At 34.8% G+C, this 18,071-nt stretch overlaps 1 protein-coding gene across 2 annotated transcripts in view; it reads left to right on the top strand.

Moving 5' to 3' along the window:
- Nucleotides 1-18,071, top strand: part of LOC110374966 (uncharacterized protein) — a 415,421-nt gene that overhangs the window by 35,854 nt on the left and 361,496 nt on the right. The window contains exon 1 of one of the 2 annotated variants that reach the window (XM_049845577.2): nucleotides 13,768-14,285. The exons of the other annotated variant lie outside the window; for it this stretch is intronic. Coding sequence (XP_049701534.2) covers nucleotides 14,160-14,285 — 126 coding nt within the window. The 5' untranslated portion in view covers nucleotides 13,768-14,159. Of the gene's footprint in view, nucleotides 1-13,767; nucleotides 14,286-18,071 lie in introns of those variants that run through there. 2 annotated transcript variants of the gene reach the window in all.

The raw sequence follows: 18,071 nt of genomic DNA, 5'->3' as shown, positions 1-18,071 counted from the left end.
TTTGACTAACTGTTAATGAAAGGACAACGGGTAACAAGTTAGTAACTTGAGAAAGGCGAACTTCTTTTGTTTTTACACAATTTTTGAGATAGATTTGGTTATTGTTGTCAAGTGTTTAATTGCCTTGACATTGATGAGTCATGAAGATTGGTCTTTACGTCACATAAAGCATCATGGCATTTTTTGTCAAAGCAAAAAACAGCATTAAAGGCTCGAGCAGACCGGATGCGTATGCGTAACCACGTCGTAGTCACGCGCGTAGTTACGGCGTAACCATGAGTTGTAATGTATGGAAATGTATGAGACAGGCCACACCGCTTGCGTAACGTAGACGTGCGCGTCGTTACGCAAGCGGTGTGGCCTGTCTCATACATTTCCATACATTACAACTCATGGTTACGCCGTAACTACGCGCGTGACTACGCTTACGTCTACGCATACGCATCCGGTCTGCTGGAGCCTTTAAACCTTACTACAACACTGTCAATAAATGTATTTTCTACTTGTATTGGTTCATTAGTCTTAGATACATCCTTACAAAATTATAAATGGGAAAGTAACTCTCCTTGTCAGCTTGTCCGACTTTCACGCCAAAACCACTAAACCGATTTAAATTAAGTTTGGTACACTGAGTCTACTGGGCCATAAGAAAGATATTAACGTCACTTTATCCAAGTGCAGAAAGTAGTTCTTGGGGACATAAGTGAAACCATGAGAAACACGTTCTATAAAAATGAAACAGTACATCAGTTCGTCTTCATTACAGAGTATATTAGAATATTACAAGCGGCGTGTTTAATGAGGCCGGTGAATCCGGGTATAATGGCGTTATTACCGGCCTGTGCCCGGGTTTAGTTCGCAGGTTTGCACGGTAGTATCACCCGGGTTTTTGAGAGTCTGGTTTTGAATGAGAATGAAGTTTAAGTATCGTGTTACCGTATCCTTGTTTTAGTTAGATTTTTAAATATCATGAAAAATTATGTATGTATGAGTTTTAAAGAAAAGAAGTCATACTTTCATTTTTAATTTTCATAAATATCAATAAATTTCATAAATGCGAATATAACGCTATCTAGTGTCTGTCTATCAGGCTTTCAAGCCAAAGCCCTTTAACCGATAAATATGTTTGGTGCACACATACTCAAGAGCCAGACAAAGGACATAATGCTTCTTTTTGTCAGAGGAATGGAAGTAGTTTCCACAGCATAGTTTCCCAATAAATCACTTAAGACATTCCAACTGAACTTTTTCAAACAAAACTAGCCCCGAACTAAAAAGTCTCCTTTATAGTAAAACTGCCAACAAGTCGGACACACTCGGAGAGTTTTCATATTTATGAAGTAAGGGTTTGTCCTACGTGGGTGAATCAACGCAAACGCGATGCGAAGCGATCCAGTGTGAATTCAAAAATGACGTACCGGCGGACAACAAAATGACTAGCGCAGATGTCATAACGCAAAATCCCCTAAGAAAGTAGCACTCCAAAATTCGGGTGTTCGGGAGCGAGGAACGGTACTAGCTCAACTCTCATATGTTTTCTTAAGAAATCGCCCTTTTTTAACCAAATCAACACTCAATGTACCCGAACGCCTTGTTAGTTCTAGTAACTAGAGGTTATGGCATATCTGCTCATCTTTCTTTCCTCCATGGCCGTACTACACCACGTCTCGTAGGCCTGACAACAAAAGATTTCGACTGTTTATAGTTTTCGCATCGCTTCGCTTCGCTTCGCGTTCGCATCCAGATTATATAGGACACACAGTTAGTGTTCAGACAACCCCTTCAGTGTTCAGCCGACCGAAAAATTTTGTTCCACGCAGGTCATGCCTACGAGACTGTTTTAAATATATTTCAGGACTAGAGGTAGAAGGTTTTTAGGAATTTTAAGCTGGGTTACTCATTAACGTACTACGTATAGTAATGAAGTAATTAAAGATAAATTGAGAGGCCAGATTTACACATCTATACTTATAATATTATAATGCTGAAGAGTTTGTTGGCGGAATGCGCTAATCTCAGGAACACTTTTGGAAAAATATTTCAATGATCAAAGCTTATGTATAGAAGAATTTAAAATTAAAGGCTACTTCTTATCAGAGTGCGCGGAGTAGTTCCCACGGAACGCAGATAAAACCACTTGTGAAAGCTAGAAATAAGTAAAAAGATAACACTACAAAAAATCATTTATCTAAAGTATTTTATGAGAAAGAAATTCATCTAAAAGTCACTCTCGTTTTTATTCTAGTTTTTACTACCCCATTAACTGCCCACCTCCATAAAAAAACCAGTATTAATAGAAAACCTATTATCTATACTTTTTAAGGCTTAAAGACTCGCCCCCTAGGTCACAGTCTAGACTATTTACGGGTCGTAAAGTGTGTGTTATGTGTCATAAAACTGTGTGTTATATACGTGTTAAATGCGTGTTATGTTTGTTACGTGTGTTTGGGTTTCACAGTGGATGCTGACTACGTTTTATTGTAATACCTATGTACGCACGGTTGCATTTAATGAGTGCTATAGTTTTTGGGTGTTTGTTTTTCATGAATAAAAGCGTGTGTGTATGATTTAGTAGGATATTTACTATACACATACATAGTTTTACTTTTGTTCGTTCACTGTTTGTGGGAGGAATACCTTTGAAACTTAGTACATAATTAAAAGTTGGACAGTAATTTGTCCAAAATTCTATCTGGGGTTAGCTTCCGTGGTGTTCTGTTGTTCCGTCCGGTTCTATCTGGTCTTCCCGCGCTTTTTAAAGCATTTCCTATATATACTGGGTATAACATAACATATGTAGCTTCCCAACATTATCATCCTCCGAGCCTTTTTCCCAACTATGTTGGGGTCGGCTTCCAGTCTGACCGGATGTAGCTTCCCAACAGTGACATTTTTTTTCGGAATTTCTGAAGTCTTCATCCCGAATAAAAGGTTTCCCCTTTATAATAATCGACTACATACTTAATGAGTAATCTCTAACACATAATGAGTAACCTCTGACACTTTAATGGTAATATTACATTTCTGTTACTATAAATGCCCTACAAAAACACATACGTCACTATTACTAAACTCTACTCCGCCTACAAACATTATAATATCGAGGTCATTCAAATATTCAATGAAAGCGAACAAAAAGCTATTTTCTCAGAAACCCTGGCATTCCGTTTGGCAACAATGTTTTGGATCCTGAACAAGCGAATAATCCTGTTCAAACAAGTACGAACTACTCTACAGTTTGCTATCAAGGTCAAAATGTATCGAATATCTGAGCTTAGATACCTACAATATTATAAACCTGAAGAGTTTGTTTGTTTGAACGTGTTAATCACATAAAGGATTTGAAAATAAAAACTACTTTCCTGTCTATGATGACAGAGAGTCACGTAAAACTTATGACACCTTTTTTTCTGTAGGGGTTTAAATACGACTTAAAATCACATTTATTTTAGGGGAGTATCCTAAAATATTTATTTATTTTATTCTAGTTTTCCAGTATTTTTTGCCATAGCTCAAACAATAACAAATCATTGGTAAAAAAAACTTCTGGCTAACTATCACTTTTAAAAGATACCGGTCGGCACACAAGTCTTTAATAAGGTCCCGTTTTTTTCCTTAGGTGTGTAAGACCCTAAAACAGCGTAGGATAGTGACGACCCATTTTATAAAAAAGGGTGATTATGTAACTGTAAGAAACTGTCTGTTTATAATTACTTAAGGCTGATAAAAATATCGCGACAGAAAAGTAATTTGCCTACTATAAACTGACAAGTAATTAGATACTAAACTAGCATCGTTTACATAAACTGCTATCCATTAGCGATTGACAGTTTTATGGGACGTTTTATAGTCTGTAGATTTAATGAAACGAACGAAGTCATTAAGATATCAATACTTTCAAAGATATGTATTAGTTAATGTTTTTATATGAACTTAAATAAGTTGAAACTGGTAAGCTAAACTTAAACAAAGGTATTTGTGGAGATCAACGGGGGGAGGCCTATGTTCAGTAGTGGACGTCCTATGGCTGAGATGATGATAATGATGATGATAAAGTTGAAACTAACATTAGGTACCTATCACTTTTGTTCAATTTTTATTGTTATTTATATTTACACTGGGCATTTTTATGTCAAAAAGAATTCGTTTTCTCATGATCATCATAGGTATATTATGTCTTAATAAAAAATATATATATTTTGATTTAGTTTTCCCACCACTTTTGGTAGGTATCCCGCGACCCACCTACAGAAGGTTCATGACCCTCAAAAGACCGTGACCCAAGGTGAAAAATAGTTGATGTTTAAAAATTTCCAACTAAATATAAAATTCTGGATAAAAATACACGTTTATAGCTGTAGTGTCTGGACCTTTACCTACAATTAACGCAGTCAAGTAACCCTTTGTCAGAAAATTTGGGATAAGCAGATTTAAATTGTGATTTTGCCAAAATAGGGGTAGGTATTGACCGTCTGCTTTGAAAGTTACAAATAGGATTCAGTTGTATATTGTAGGTAGATCAGCATTCTTAACTTCGCATTTGAATCCGCCGTGAGTTTCGTGATTGGCATTCTCAAACTACACTAGCGCTACTCTTGCGAGCGTGTTTGCGAGTTGAACTAAATTAAACTCGAGATTTTGACATATAAAGTATGAGATGACTTTTAGAACGTTTAGAACCGAATGCGAAGTGAGAGTGAATAGCGAAGTGAAATGCGAATTGTTGTCTGAATTTTATAGAATCGACGTACTGATAGAGCAGTCGTTCCTTGTAACGCACTGGTGCTCAGCTGCATCTAGTCAGACTGGAAGCCTACTCCAACATAGTTGGGTAAAAGACTCGAGAGATAGAAAGAAAAACTACAGTTCCAAATTACTTTACCTTCTGTCTTTACCTCTAAAACAACGTGTGACGTCACGAATCCTACGTGCGTTTACAAAGAAAGTGATAAATAAATGAACGTACATACAGACATGGTTTGTGTCCGAGTAAGAGTATGCGCACACTACAAACTTTTAGTCGGCCGATGGTTGGTTTGGATTCATAAATCAGTATGTAGATGAATGGAAGTACACACGTAACAACGATCAGGTATAATCATCGGCACGAATTTTGAGCGCTGACGTTCACCTGCGCAGGAGTAAATTATTGGGTCCCTTTTGTAGTATGAAGTGAGGCGCGGGGGAGCGCTAAAGCGGTGATTGGCCCGCAGCGCATCGCGTCGTAGCCGTCACTCGGAGTTGGTTCTTTGTTAATAAATCACTTCTGCGCAGATGAAGGTCAGCGCTCAGGATTCGTGCCGATAACTATAGGTATTTGTAGACGACTAAAATATTTTATTGAATTCACGATTTCCTAAAGAAATATTTTTTCCAAACACCTGGCCTACAGTTAGGCGACAGTTTAGTCTGCAGTATGCTTGAAAGCTAATCCTTCGTTACACGTCACTGTCACTACTGGAAGTGGGAGGGGGTGAGGCCAGGGGTAGGAGTAAGTGGGAGGGGGGGAATAGATAGTTCTTATCGCGTTATGTGAAGGAATCATTTACGTTAGTCAATGTGGATGTTTGATGACCTGAATGAAATGGATTAGTTATGGGTAGGAGTGGTAGTGTTATGATTATTAGCTTATGAAGTTGGATTTTAGAGAGTGGGGTGTTCGAAATCTGGCACGAAATTAAAATGGTAAATGTAAAAAATCATTTGCACACAGGAATGGAATGGCTCACCCGCTTTTAAAAGAAAAAAATCTATAACTTCTGTTTATTACCTAATCTAGACACACGGCAGTGTGTCCGCCAAGTTCGAGCAAAAAAAGCGACACACCGGCCGTGGGATAAATTACACGAACCATTTCGGGCCAAATTCGACCCCCCTGTAACTCAAAATCTATTCTATTTACGCATATCAAATTTCTAGTATCTGTTGAGACCCCCTCACTTATCTAAAATACAAAATTTCATTAATATACCTATTGTAGGTCTTGAGATATTGACGTCAGAAAATCGCTATTTTTACTATACACTCACTGACTGACTGACTGACTGACTGACTGACTGACTGACTCACTCATCAAAAACCTAGACCACTTTCAATGGTCGTATTGACTTGAAATTTGGCATGGAGGTAGGTCTTTATGTCAAGGTAAAGGGAAAAATCTGAAAATGGCCAAGTGTGAGTCGGTTTCAAAATAATGAAGGTGTTTTATACCCGGTGTAAATTTATACCCCTAAGGAACTAATGGTCGTATTGACTTGAAATTTGGCATGGAGGTAGGTCTTTATGTCAAGGTAAAGGGAAAAATCTGAAAATGGCCAAGTGTGAGTCGGTTTCAAAATAACGAAGGTGTTTTATACCCGGTGTAAAATACCCCTAAGGAACTAAAACGAACTAAATTTATTTATATTTATATAATATATCTTCGAATGGTACAAAGGTTTGTATTTAGTCAAAGTAAAGTAAAAATCTGAAAACGGCCAAGTCTGAATCACTTTCGAAAATAACGAATGTGTAACTTTGATCCACGAACATAATATATGATAACATGTCATGTCAGTCAGTTGGTAAATCTAGTCCATTTAGTAAATCTAGATCATTTCTTTGTAAGAAACATAGTGCATATTAAAAAATCTAAAAAATAGTATAAATGAGACATTTCTTTAACTAACTTCATCATAAGAAAAAAAAAATAAACAACCTTACAAAAATAAATGAAATCCCACCCAAAACAAAATGTGAAAGACTGCCAAGTTCGATAATATGGGAATGCTTCGCCTATAAAAGAAGTGAGATCTGAATAAGTACCAAGTTCCATACACATACCTCAGTTAAAAATAGTTACTTTTTAATTATGATTACTTGGCAAGTTTTAATAGAAAATTAAATACTTGATTCATTGCGTTTAGTAGGTTTATAACAAGGTGTATGAAAACTTGCCAAGTAACATCATTAAAAAGTAACTATTTTTAACTGAGGTATGTGTATGGAACTTGGTACTTATTCAGATCTCACTTCTTTTATAGGCGAAGCATTCCCATATTATCGAACTTGGCAGTCTTTCACATTTTTGTTTTGGGTGGGTTTAATATAGCTGTTAAATGTTAGCTTTCATTAGCAGTTTAACCCTCATGTCATAGGGACTACTCCACGTACTCAGATAAAAATAACCAATAGCCTTCCTCGATACGGAACGAAACGGGATATCTAATCTTGGAAAAAATCTTCAAATTACTCCAGCAAGTAGGTACTTAGTTCCTGAGATTCGCGCTTCAAAAGAATATACAAATTCTCCAGCTTAATGTTATTAAGGATACATAAATATCTAAAACTGATTCTCACAATGAAAGAATGTGACACACTTGATAATGAACTTTATAAAAAAATACAACGGAACATCAGCCCAACACCTAATGTCTGTTATTACAAGATAAAATCACATTCTTCAAACAACTAGATTCATGTGTAAAGGTGACAAAATACTGAATATTTTATGACCTAAATTGACATGGTAATCATAGTCACGAAGTTTCACTGACATCAATATTATCTATACTTATGTTTTGAAGTGAAAGAATCTGTTATCTATTTATTTATTTGCTTTCTTTAACAATTGCTGGACAGTTACATATCATATGTATATTCTAATAATATGAAGTGAAGAGTTTGTTAGTCTGATCAAACATTTAGTACCATACAACAATTAGGTATAATCATATCTTCAGCAGTAAAGATCTGCTTACGGCAAAATTAGCTTCTGCCAGCAGTTTCTCTGTGGCAACTACTCCATGCATTCACATAAAAATAGTCTACAGTGTTCCATTCATACATAATAAGTAGGTTATAATAACATACAAGGATTTTTTTTAATTGGTCCAATATTCGTTCTAGCAATTAAATACTCTTCAGCTTTATAACATCAGTACAAATCAAACTATATATTCAATAAGTAACAAACTACATTTTAGTAAAACCTTAGAGCCTTTTCACACGGCCTACAGCTAACAAAGCAGTTACCTCATCCAGTATTTAAGCGCTGAAAACCTCAGCGTCTGTATTTACACGCCTGGTATAATCCTAAAATATTGTGATAACGCGCGAAAAAACATTTATTCAACAAGTTTATTCCAAAACTAGATTTCTTCAGTGGTTATATTCGTGTCCTGTAGAAACTACTCCAGGCATCCTGATATTTATAAGATACCGTAAAGACTTTCTTGACAAATGGGTTATCTAAAATTAAAAGATTTTTCCAAATCGGTGCAACAGTTTCTTAGATAAGCGTGTTCAAGTAAACACAAAAACAAGCAAACTTTTCATCTTCATAAATTACTATAAATCTGACCATACATTCAACAAGTGCAAAACTACATTTTACCAAAAGCTTAGAGCCTTTTTACACGGCCTACAGCTAACAACGCAGTTACCTCATCTAGTATTTATGTGCTGAAAACCTCAGCGTTTGAATTTACACGCACAAACCTTGTGGTAACGTCGCCTATTTATTTGTAGCTAGTGTTCTTGTGAAATATCGTGATAACGCGCGTTTTAGATCGTGTGAAGGAGCATTTATAATGTTTGAGTATTTTAGTGACGAAATAAACATGAAAATGAATAGTAAGTTGAAGATAAATACATACAAGTGTACCTACTTATTGTACTATTCTGAAAGTGATTTTTGTAGTATTTTTGGTCTATTTAAAAAATTATTATACGGTCGAGACTACAAGGGGAGAAATCAATGGTTCTATTTTTATTTATCTTCCACTACTTAGGCGTTTTACCGGTTTTAGCCGCGTGGCGTGGGAACTCATGCCCGTACCGAGATAAAATATAGCCTACGTTATTCAGGACGAGAGTAGCTTTCAAAAGAATTTTTCAAATCGGTTCAGTAGTAACAAAGCGTTTAGGGTAAAAAATGGCGTGGATATTAACTTAATACAGATTAAATAAGTCATACCTTTCACTTACTGACACCTTCACTCTTCCTACACTTTCTGAGTGACATCATTAATTACGTTTCACTCGATTTCGTCCAGCGTTGTCTGTCTGTCCGTCATCAAACGAAATCCCATGAATGAGAGATTTTCCTAACAGAAAAATCCAATTACTCTTATCCGAGTCGGCTGATCGAGTGCGGAACTGATTCGATTAGCGATTTTGGGACACCATCGTGGTGGAAAAATATCTATACCTAACTGTAAATGAAGAGAGTTTGTTTGTTTGTAAAGGCCAGTATCTGGAACTGTCAATAAAGTGAAAATCAAATCATTTTATTTGAGGCTTTTATACAATTATGAACGTCAGAAATATAAATAAGTTTGATTCTAGTTGTCCATTCCAAAAATAGCGAAAAGAACGGACAAGTTTATTTATAACATAATATTACTTAATTCTAAAGATCTAACATAACTACTATACCAACTTATTCTTAAAACAAAAAGTAAGTAAAATCCATAATTCGTCATTCATTTCGCAAAAAAAGATAAATTAGAATTTAAAACTCGAAAAACCCAAGACTTCTTTAAACTATCCAGATTTTATTGCTCCCAAGTGCAAAATTAAGAAGCAATTTGAGAGTAATAAGCGTATGTAAATGAAATTCATGTATTCTGCCTAATGTATAAATGATGTATGCATGATACGTGCAGGGGTGCATTAATAGTCAATCAAGTAAACCCCTGATTGTATCGCGAAAAATTCTGAATAAAACCAACAAAATTAATATTTGCTATCTTAAGTACGTTTATACATACTATCGCGTAAGTCCCAGCTGCTTATAAAAATACACATAAAAATATCTACCTATACTAAAGATATCTAAATATATAAAACTCAAAGGTGACTGACTGACTGACTGACTGACTGACATAGTGATCTATCAACGCACAGCTGAAACCACTGGACGGATCGGGCTGAAATTTGGCATGCAGGTAGATGTTATGATGTAGGCATCCGCTAAGAAAGGATTTTGATCAATTCTACCCCCAAGGGGATAAAATAGGGGATGAAATATATAAAACTCAAAGGTGACTGACTGACTGACTGACTGACTGACATAGTGATCTATCAACGCACAGCTGAAACCACTGGACGGATCGGGCTGAAATTTGGCATGCAGGTAGATGTTATGATGTAGGCATCCGCTAAGAAAGAATTTTGATCAATTCTACCCCCAAGGGGATAAAATAGGGGATGAAAGTTTGTATGAAACTTTGTCAATTTTAAACCGATCGGACTGAGACTTTGCATGCATAAAGCTACTATGGCGTAGGCAACTCTTAAGAAAGGATTTTGATAAATTCCATCCCTAAGGGGATAAAATAGGGGATGAAAGTTTGTATACATCTTCTTAGATTTGTACACGCTAATCTTCCGAACTACTGAACGGATTTCAATGATTTTTTCTTTGTTGTATCAGTATTAAGCCTGGTCAACATATAGGCTATAATTTATCTTCGAAACTTGAAGACCTGATGCAGAACTCCTACAGACCAACAAAACTATTAGAGATACAAAAATGGTGCCATGGCAAAAATTGTTTCATGTGATGAGCATTTTCAGCTGAGATAATAAATTTTAAGATCTGGAACACCTGATGTGGAACCCCAAGAGCCCAGCTTCTCTATACCATATACAGGTATGACGTTTTAGCAAAAGTTGTTCAATTTGATAAGCACTTTCTATTGACTTACACAAATTGAAGATCTAAAACACCTGATGTGGAACTCCAGGGGCCCAGCTAGACTATAGCATATAGAGGTATGACGTTTTAGAAAAAGTTGTTCAATCTGATAAGCACTCTCTGTTGACTTATAAAAATGGAACCACACATACACCTACTCCAGGAGCCCAGCTAGAACCATGACGGGGGTAGGTCTCACGCCTCTGGTTTGGCTTGGCCGTCCAGAGTGGAGTCGCTAGAGCAGGATTAGTAGCCCTGCTCGGAGGGTAGGTGCCTCATGGTAAGCACAGGGAGCGCGTAATCTGCGTTTAAAGTCCACCGAGGTATCCTCACCCTTCAGCTCATACTTGAGAGATTGGTTCTCTACCCACTAAACCACCACGACTTCCACTAAGTCACCACGACTTTGTCATCTATTTAATGTTTTTTTACGTAATAATACTTGTGTAATATTTTTGCCACACACAAATGCGGACTAATTAGAATCACTACTTTTATCCCTATGGTCACGTCTATTGCGGTTCAGTTCTCAGCGTTTTGTTTAATCTGCTGTGCTTTTGCTGTTAAAGTACAAAAATTAAGTATATAGAACGTTTCTCTTCGGTCCCTTAAAATTCAATATCAGACTATTCAGATCTTTGATTTTGCTGACCCCGTAGTCGCTGGCATAAGGGACAGGATCCGCGTACGAAGTCGCGGGCAGAAGCTAGTTTTTATTATATTTTGGTTCACGAATAACAAGACAAACTGTTCTGATTTCTGTTTTTCTTTACCGCATGTTACAGTATCCCCTAGTAAGATGATGTATTTTATCCGACCTCCGAAGCAGTTCCCTACAGACTCCGGTGTTTTGCTGACTGTTTCACGCGGGTTTACCCGATCCCAAGTACATCGCTTTTCATTACAATGTGCTAACCAAGCGGTTTTAAGAAATTTTCACAAAGCAGCTAGGAGTCTAAAGTTGGTGATTGGCCCCGATCTCTCTGCGGTCGTGTCGGATTAAAGCTCCATCGGACTATGAGAGTGAAGGAATAGAGAGTGCACCTGTGTCTCTTTGTGCACTATTATATTTTATGCACAACTGGCTGATCTCAAAAGCCGTCGAGGATGTCAATCCGACGAACCAACAATCAGTATGGATCAGACTGGCCATTATTATAATACCTACTGGCTAAATACTTCCTAGTTCCAAGAGTTCTTGGTGCATTAAGTTTCGGTATGCAGTCGCCTTAGTCTAAAACTTAGGCACTTAGCCATTATATGCAGAAGCCATTTCGAGTTTAAAAAGTTGAATTTTTGTAAGATTTTTTATGTCTTCATAGTACATTAGCATAATAATACACTGAGTTAGTGAAAACTTCTCACTATAAACAATGAGATGTGTTTCTTAACGAATGTTTTCTGTGGATTAGCTCGATTTTCATCTGTATTTTTCTTCGGAACACTAATTTCCCAATCTCGATAAAAGTAGTCTACTTGTTTCTCTGATATATAAGCTATATAGTTTTGGCGTGAAAAACGAGTAGAAAGAAACGAAAGAGTAACGAACATAATTCATAATTCTTCATAATTTTATTAGTAGCATCGATTGTATATTTAGCTATTTTTTTGCCAGAGCGTAACAAACAGACAAAGGTAACTCAAAAAATTTCAATGTTTATCTGACTGCGTTTTGGGAATTCTCTTGTAAAACAACATTATTTTATTCAGCACTGGTTCAGATTCTCTTAAGCGTTGCATTTCTGACAGTACTTGTCTGCTTACTTGAAAATCTTCTGAGTGAATTCTCAGTGTTTTGGAATTTTTGAAACATCCATTTTATTTGTATTGCATTTACTTTTTGCACTGTATATTTTTGTGAACTCAAGCCTTGATATAGCTATCAAATGTAGTCCAATTACTTTATTTTTTTAACTATCAAAAATATTAAAGACATTTATTCTCATTATTTACCTTCCAATCATTATAATAGCTAGAAATTAGGATGTTTGTTATTCTCATGTATAAGCCATATTGCAGGCAAGTTTCATCAAAAACCATTCTGCAGATTTAGCGTGAAAGAGTAACAAATATACCTACAATGTAAACATTATTTATATATTCTTACTCGCATTTATAATTAGTAAATATATTAATATACTTGCCTGTAATAATAATGATATAACCATAACTAAATATTAAGTTATTAAACTAAAGTCTAGACTAATATGATTTGAATCACTTGTGTTAAGCCAATTAGGAATGTGTCGAAGCCTCCTTAATATAATTAATAGCTTATCCAATTAACTGCTCGTGAACATTATTCTAGTAGAATGATTTCGGACGCACATACATATTGAATTTGGTTGGTAATAACATTATCGATGACATTATGATTAATTGGGAAAGATAGAATATACTGAATTTGGAATGCAGCTTGAATATATTATGATTTTCATCCAAATACGTTTACCGTTTAAGAGTTACAGCACCGTAGACAGATATACACAAATAGAGGTCAAACTTTTAAGAGCCCTTTTTTTGGAATTTCAAAAACATATTAATAGTTAAAATCACAAACCCTCATCTTTTCACCATAGAAAACAGAAGACATAGGAACGCCTTGCAAAAAAAATAATTCTATCTTGAGCACTAAATGTATATACAATTTATATAAGCCACAATAAAACCAATAATTATCAGTAAAACAAATAAAATCGAACAACACCACAAATGTATAAGCAAACAAATATAATAATCGTTTCAGGTATACGTATACCATCAGTAACAGAGGTCCAAAAACGAATTTTTATTTCATTCCAATCCCTGAACCAAAAATAGTGAAACAAAGAACGATTAATAGTGAAGACTGAACGCACGGGATCAACTGGCAAAGATAAAAGATAATTCGAAGTTTTTGTGAAAATAAACTGTGTATTTTAATGGAATAAAGTGATATTATTAATTGAAAAATAATTATTCAATAAAAGAAAAACAAATACATATTCAAAAACAGACAATAAATAAATTCCAATTCATATCATTTTCTATTTGAAAAAAGAACGTCAATTTTTATTTTTAAATTAATGATGAATAATTTCTGCAGAAATAATTCTTATTTTTAGAAAATAGAACACTCAATTTTAATTGAATAAAGCAATACCTACAATTAATTTCGGTGACAATTATTTTTTACGAAAGAAGAAAGAAAAAGCATTTTTAATTGTACAAGACGCGAACTGAAACGAGAATAAATGAATTTTGTGGGAGTCGTTTTAAATGAGTGGTGCGTTAATTGTGATACAAACGAAAGTGTACTCTGTGACATGGACATCAAGTTCCATTTACAATGAAGTGATTTCAATTCAGATTTCAAAAGAACATGTGTTCAAAACAGTGTTTAAATAAAGTAAATTAAACAAAAGAAGTTTTGTGCCTGTCCCAACAGTAGCACTGGTGTTGGATTTTTGTCTTATTGCGAAGGGAATAAGGTACAAAAATGAATGTGCCGATGAAAGGAGGTCCGGCGCCCACGGTGGCCGTGGTACCAGTTCCGGAGAGTGAGATGGATGCACTGCTTCTCGGGAGGACAGCGGTGAGGACATTTGATCAGTACGTCAGAAATGTATGTATTTGTTATAACTATTTACTAATATATTTGAAGGTTGCTGTGACTGCTTGCTTTTAGATGATCGTAAGGTTCATCATCGTCAGCCATTTTTTTGTACATAGCGGGACGGTATTTTTAATCGATTTCCCAAAATGTAGGTCTGTATTTTTTATTTATTAACTTTAGCTTAAGCTCTACTTTTTTGATACCTATTAGCGGATATCAAGAACAATACTGATAGTTAAGCAATATAATTTTAAAACCTTCATATTTGCTACGATACGCTACGCTACGCTACGCTTCATTTCGTAGCGCTGTCGTAGCAAGTGTTATTGACAAAATTGCCACGACTCCTATTGGTTTATTTTTCATTCCATTCTATATTTTATTTATTTTTCTGTACATACTAATAGTATAGCTCTACAGTTTATTACACATTGAACACCATGGGTTCCAGACACATAGAAAAACGAAAGCTCTGGTATCTGTTATTAAAATCTTCAGAGTCCAATCAAATTAACATCCAATTCATTTCAGTATTTAACCATCCAGTTCTACCATCATTGTAATCAATACAAAGATTTAAGCCGTCTATAAATCAATCGTGGGTTAATAGCCGTCACAGCAGCCCTTCCGAATGCATACGGATTTAGCCGAGCGATGCCGAATATTTTATCTTAGTTATACAAGTGGTTAGAGTAACATATTGATATGTACGAAAATAATGGGACTTCTAATAACTAAACATTCTTTGTAATAGTAAGAAAACTCAATATTACCAGTTACTGGTACATGAGGAATATCTTTATACTGCTGACCCTATCACGTACGTATCAGTTTTGAAAAGAATCTTAATTGTTACTTTGGTAGAATTAACAAGATAAAACAAACTAGCTGTTTCCCGCGGGTTTACTGACATCCCGGGAGATCCACTTCTCTTAACTGGGTAAAAAGTAGCCTGATATACTTTCTCAGGCTCTAGAACATCAGTGTAATAAATTGTATTAAATCGGTTCATAAGGTTATAGGTAAGTTTTGACAGGAAAGCGTGACAGAAAGATGGCGTTACTTTCGCATTTGTTAACATTTTGATTTCTTCAGTGTTCATACACATTGAAAACAATTATTCAAACCTAAACAATAAAACAACTGAGTGACTTCCATATTCATCGATTTCCTTCAAAAAGAATAAGAAAACTTTGATCATTTGAAAGTACTTTAAGATGGAAGTAAAAGAAAAACGTTCCTTCAATATTCAGCGAGGTCATTCACCTGTAAAACTTGCGTCGGTATTGTGAATTTAATTGTTTCTTTACTTATTTTTACATGGTGTATGCACAATAGGAATTTTGGAAAACGGGTATATTTTGCTAATGCAGCTAAATCATAGAGAAATATACTATAGAGTTCTTCCAATCGTATTTTGCAATTTTGATCAAATTATTGTGAACACTTTAATTAATTTGTTTCAACACTTAAAAACAATTGTAAGTCAATCAAGCAGCATAAATATTCCGACGATTTTGATTTCTTTTTGAAACAAAGTCACAATACGATAGCATTTCTGAAAAATAATATAATATTATTGCCTATGTTTCAAAAATATTAGTTCTGTGATACCTTAGGAATCATCGACGTAAATCCGTATGCATTTGTGAGAAATTGCTTTTTAGATTATATCTAAGTAACTATAACTACTATATTTCTAGACTGTTGTATTATAATGTATGTAATACCTATTTTATACTATTATGTGTATGCTTCACGAACATTAAAATACTACGATTGCGCAGAGTGGCAAAGTTATTTGACGAATAAGTATATAATAATATTTGATATAGTATACTGTATATCTGTTGTAAATATAAAGTCTGAGCTTATTTAATGTGCCGCATAATATTGTATACTAAAATATTCTGACGTATATTTGATCTCCTTTGTAACGACTGATCGCAAGTCGCTCTTTGCATAACGGCCTACATTGTAGAAGCTGAGCTGTGTAATATAAGGTGATTTATTGTACAAAATGTAAGAAACTGAAATGGACACCCTGAAACATATAGGTACATATATATAGAAATTATGCAAAACTCCTAAAATGATAGTAACTATTAAGAGGGCTAAAAGAGGGCACGAATTAAGCAGTATTATAGTTACTGTATATGCCCATATTTATATATATATTTACTGTATATATAAATATTTGCAAGCAGGTAACAACACTGAGAAATATCACTGTTTACATTAAAAAAGTACTATTTCAATAAGACGATAATAATTTATTAGAAAATGCTCTCAGCTGCTTTTGAATATGTGTGCCTTGGCCATAAACCTACAATAAGTACTTACTACGCTCTATTTATAATTAACTACAATTCCGATGACTCTGTAGCTATAAACATCTATTCTAGTAAATAACAATGTGCGATTGTAAACAAGAACAGATCAGTAGGCCAAGCACGAATATCTAACGTATTCGAATCGACAATGTATCGAGGCCTCGATTCGAAAACGGAGTCTGTCGATAGTAGGCAGCACGAAGCACATTCGAAGCACTATCGAACACTCGATTCGAATTCTAATGTGACGTCATGCAAATGTAAATAGGGACGCGCCATAGTGAGCAAAATGAACGATTGTTGAATGAATGGTGCGTTCGAAAACTAACTCTAGTTGTTAATATTTTTTTTACCTTTGATTAAACGTTTTATTATTATTAAATTATAATAAAAACTGAATGTAATATAAAAAAGAGACCCAAAGTTAATTATTAGACATTATAAAATGGCATTATCTTTAGCAATATAACATAGTTACGGAGATTTTATTTTTTAAAAATGACGGGTACCGAACGCACCCACTTGACATCCGACGCGCGTAAGGGCGCCAAATTTGTTTATGCTTTGCTACACGTCCACAACAAAAGTATTTCTGTTTTTGTTTTGCTACAAATAATTAAGTGCTTTCAATATAATAAATAATTATGAGAACCAGTCAGACGCACGCAACATAAAATGATGGTTGAATTCATGGAAGCGTGAGTAAACAGTTTTAATAAGTTTGAGTGGCATAAACTTTAGTGTGAAGTATTTTAAGTGCAATGCTATTTCTATATTCTATATTTTTAAATTCGGTTTCATTTGTGTCCAGTGGGTTAATTCTATTCCTAAGTTTTGCTCTACAATGATTAAAAATAAACATATAAATAACAATTTTTTTTTCAAACACATTAATTCTATAGGTATCTACGCAAATAAATAAAATATGATTTAATTACTTAGGTACCTTGTTTCTCGTGATTGATATCCATAATTTTCTAGTAAATTTGAAGCTAAAAATAATATGCGGTACTACGTTCATACAGTGGCGGTCTTTGCATTTTAAAGTATATTGAAGCTATTACTAATTGTTCCAATAACTTAACAATAATTTTAAAACACTTCTATTCACAAAACTAACTCTAAACAAAACATAAACACGGTTAAAACTTTATTTTTACACTTCTCGAAACTTTTCTCACCGACTTTTTTCAAGTGAATAATGTTTCGACCATACTCGATAGCCAGCCTTCGAGAGTTTACGTTACCGTACGTCAAAACAATGTTCGTGCTGCCATTTTTTGTTTCCTTTTACGCCCGATAGGGGCGCTGTACAATTCTCATACAAATGTTTCTCGATTTCGATACGAATAACTTTTCGCAAATATTCGTGCTTGGGCTACTGATCAGTTCATTAACAGCCGTTCTTAATATTTTATCTGTTGTTTTGCTTACTACAGATAGAAGTTTTACATTGGCCCCA

Source organism: Helicoverpa armigera, chromosome 25, assembly GCF_030705265.1.
Source record: "Helicoverpa armigera isolate CAAS_96S chromosome 25, ASM3070526v1, whole genome shotgun sequence".
Lineage (NCBI taxonomy): Eukaryota > Metazoa > Arthropoda > Insecta > Lepidoptera > Noctuidae > Helicoverpa > Helicoverpa armigera.
The sequence above is the reverse complement of the archived record's forward strand: the minus strand, read 5'-3'. Positions and strand labels throughout refer to the sequence as shown.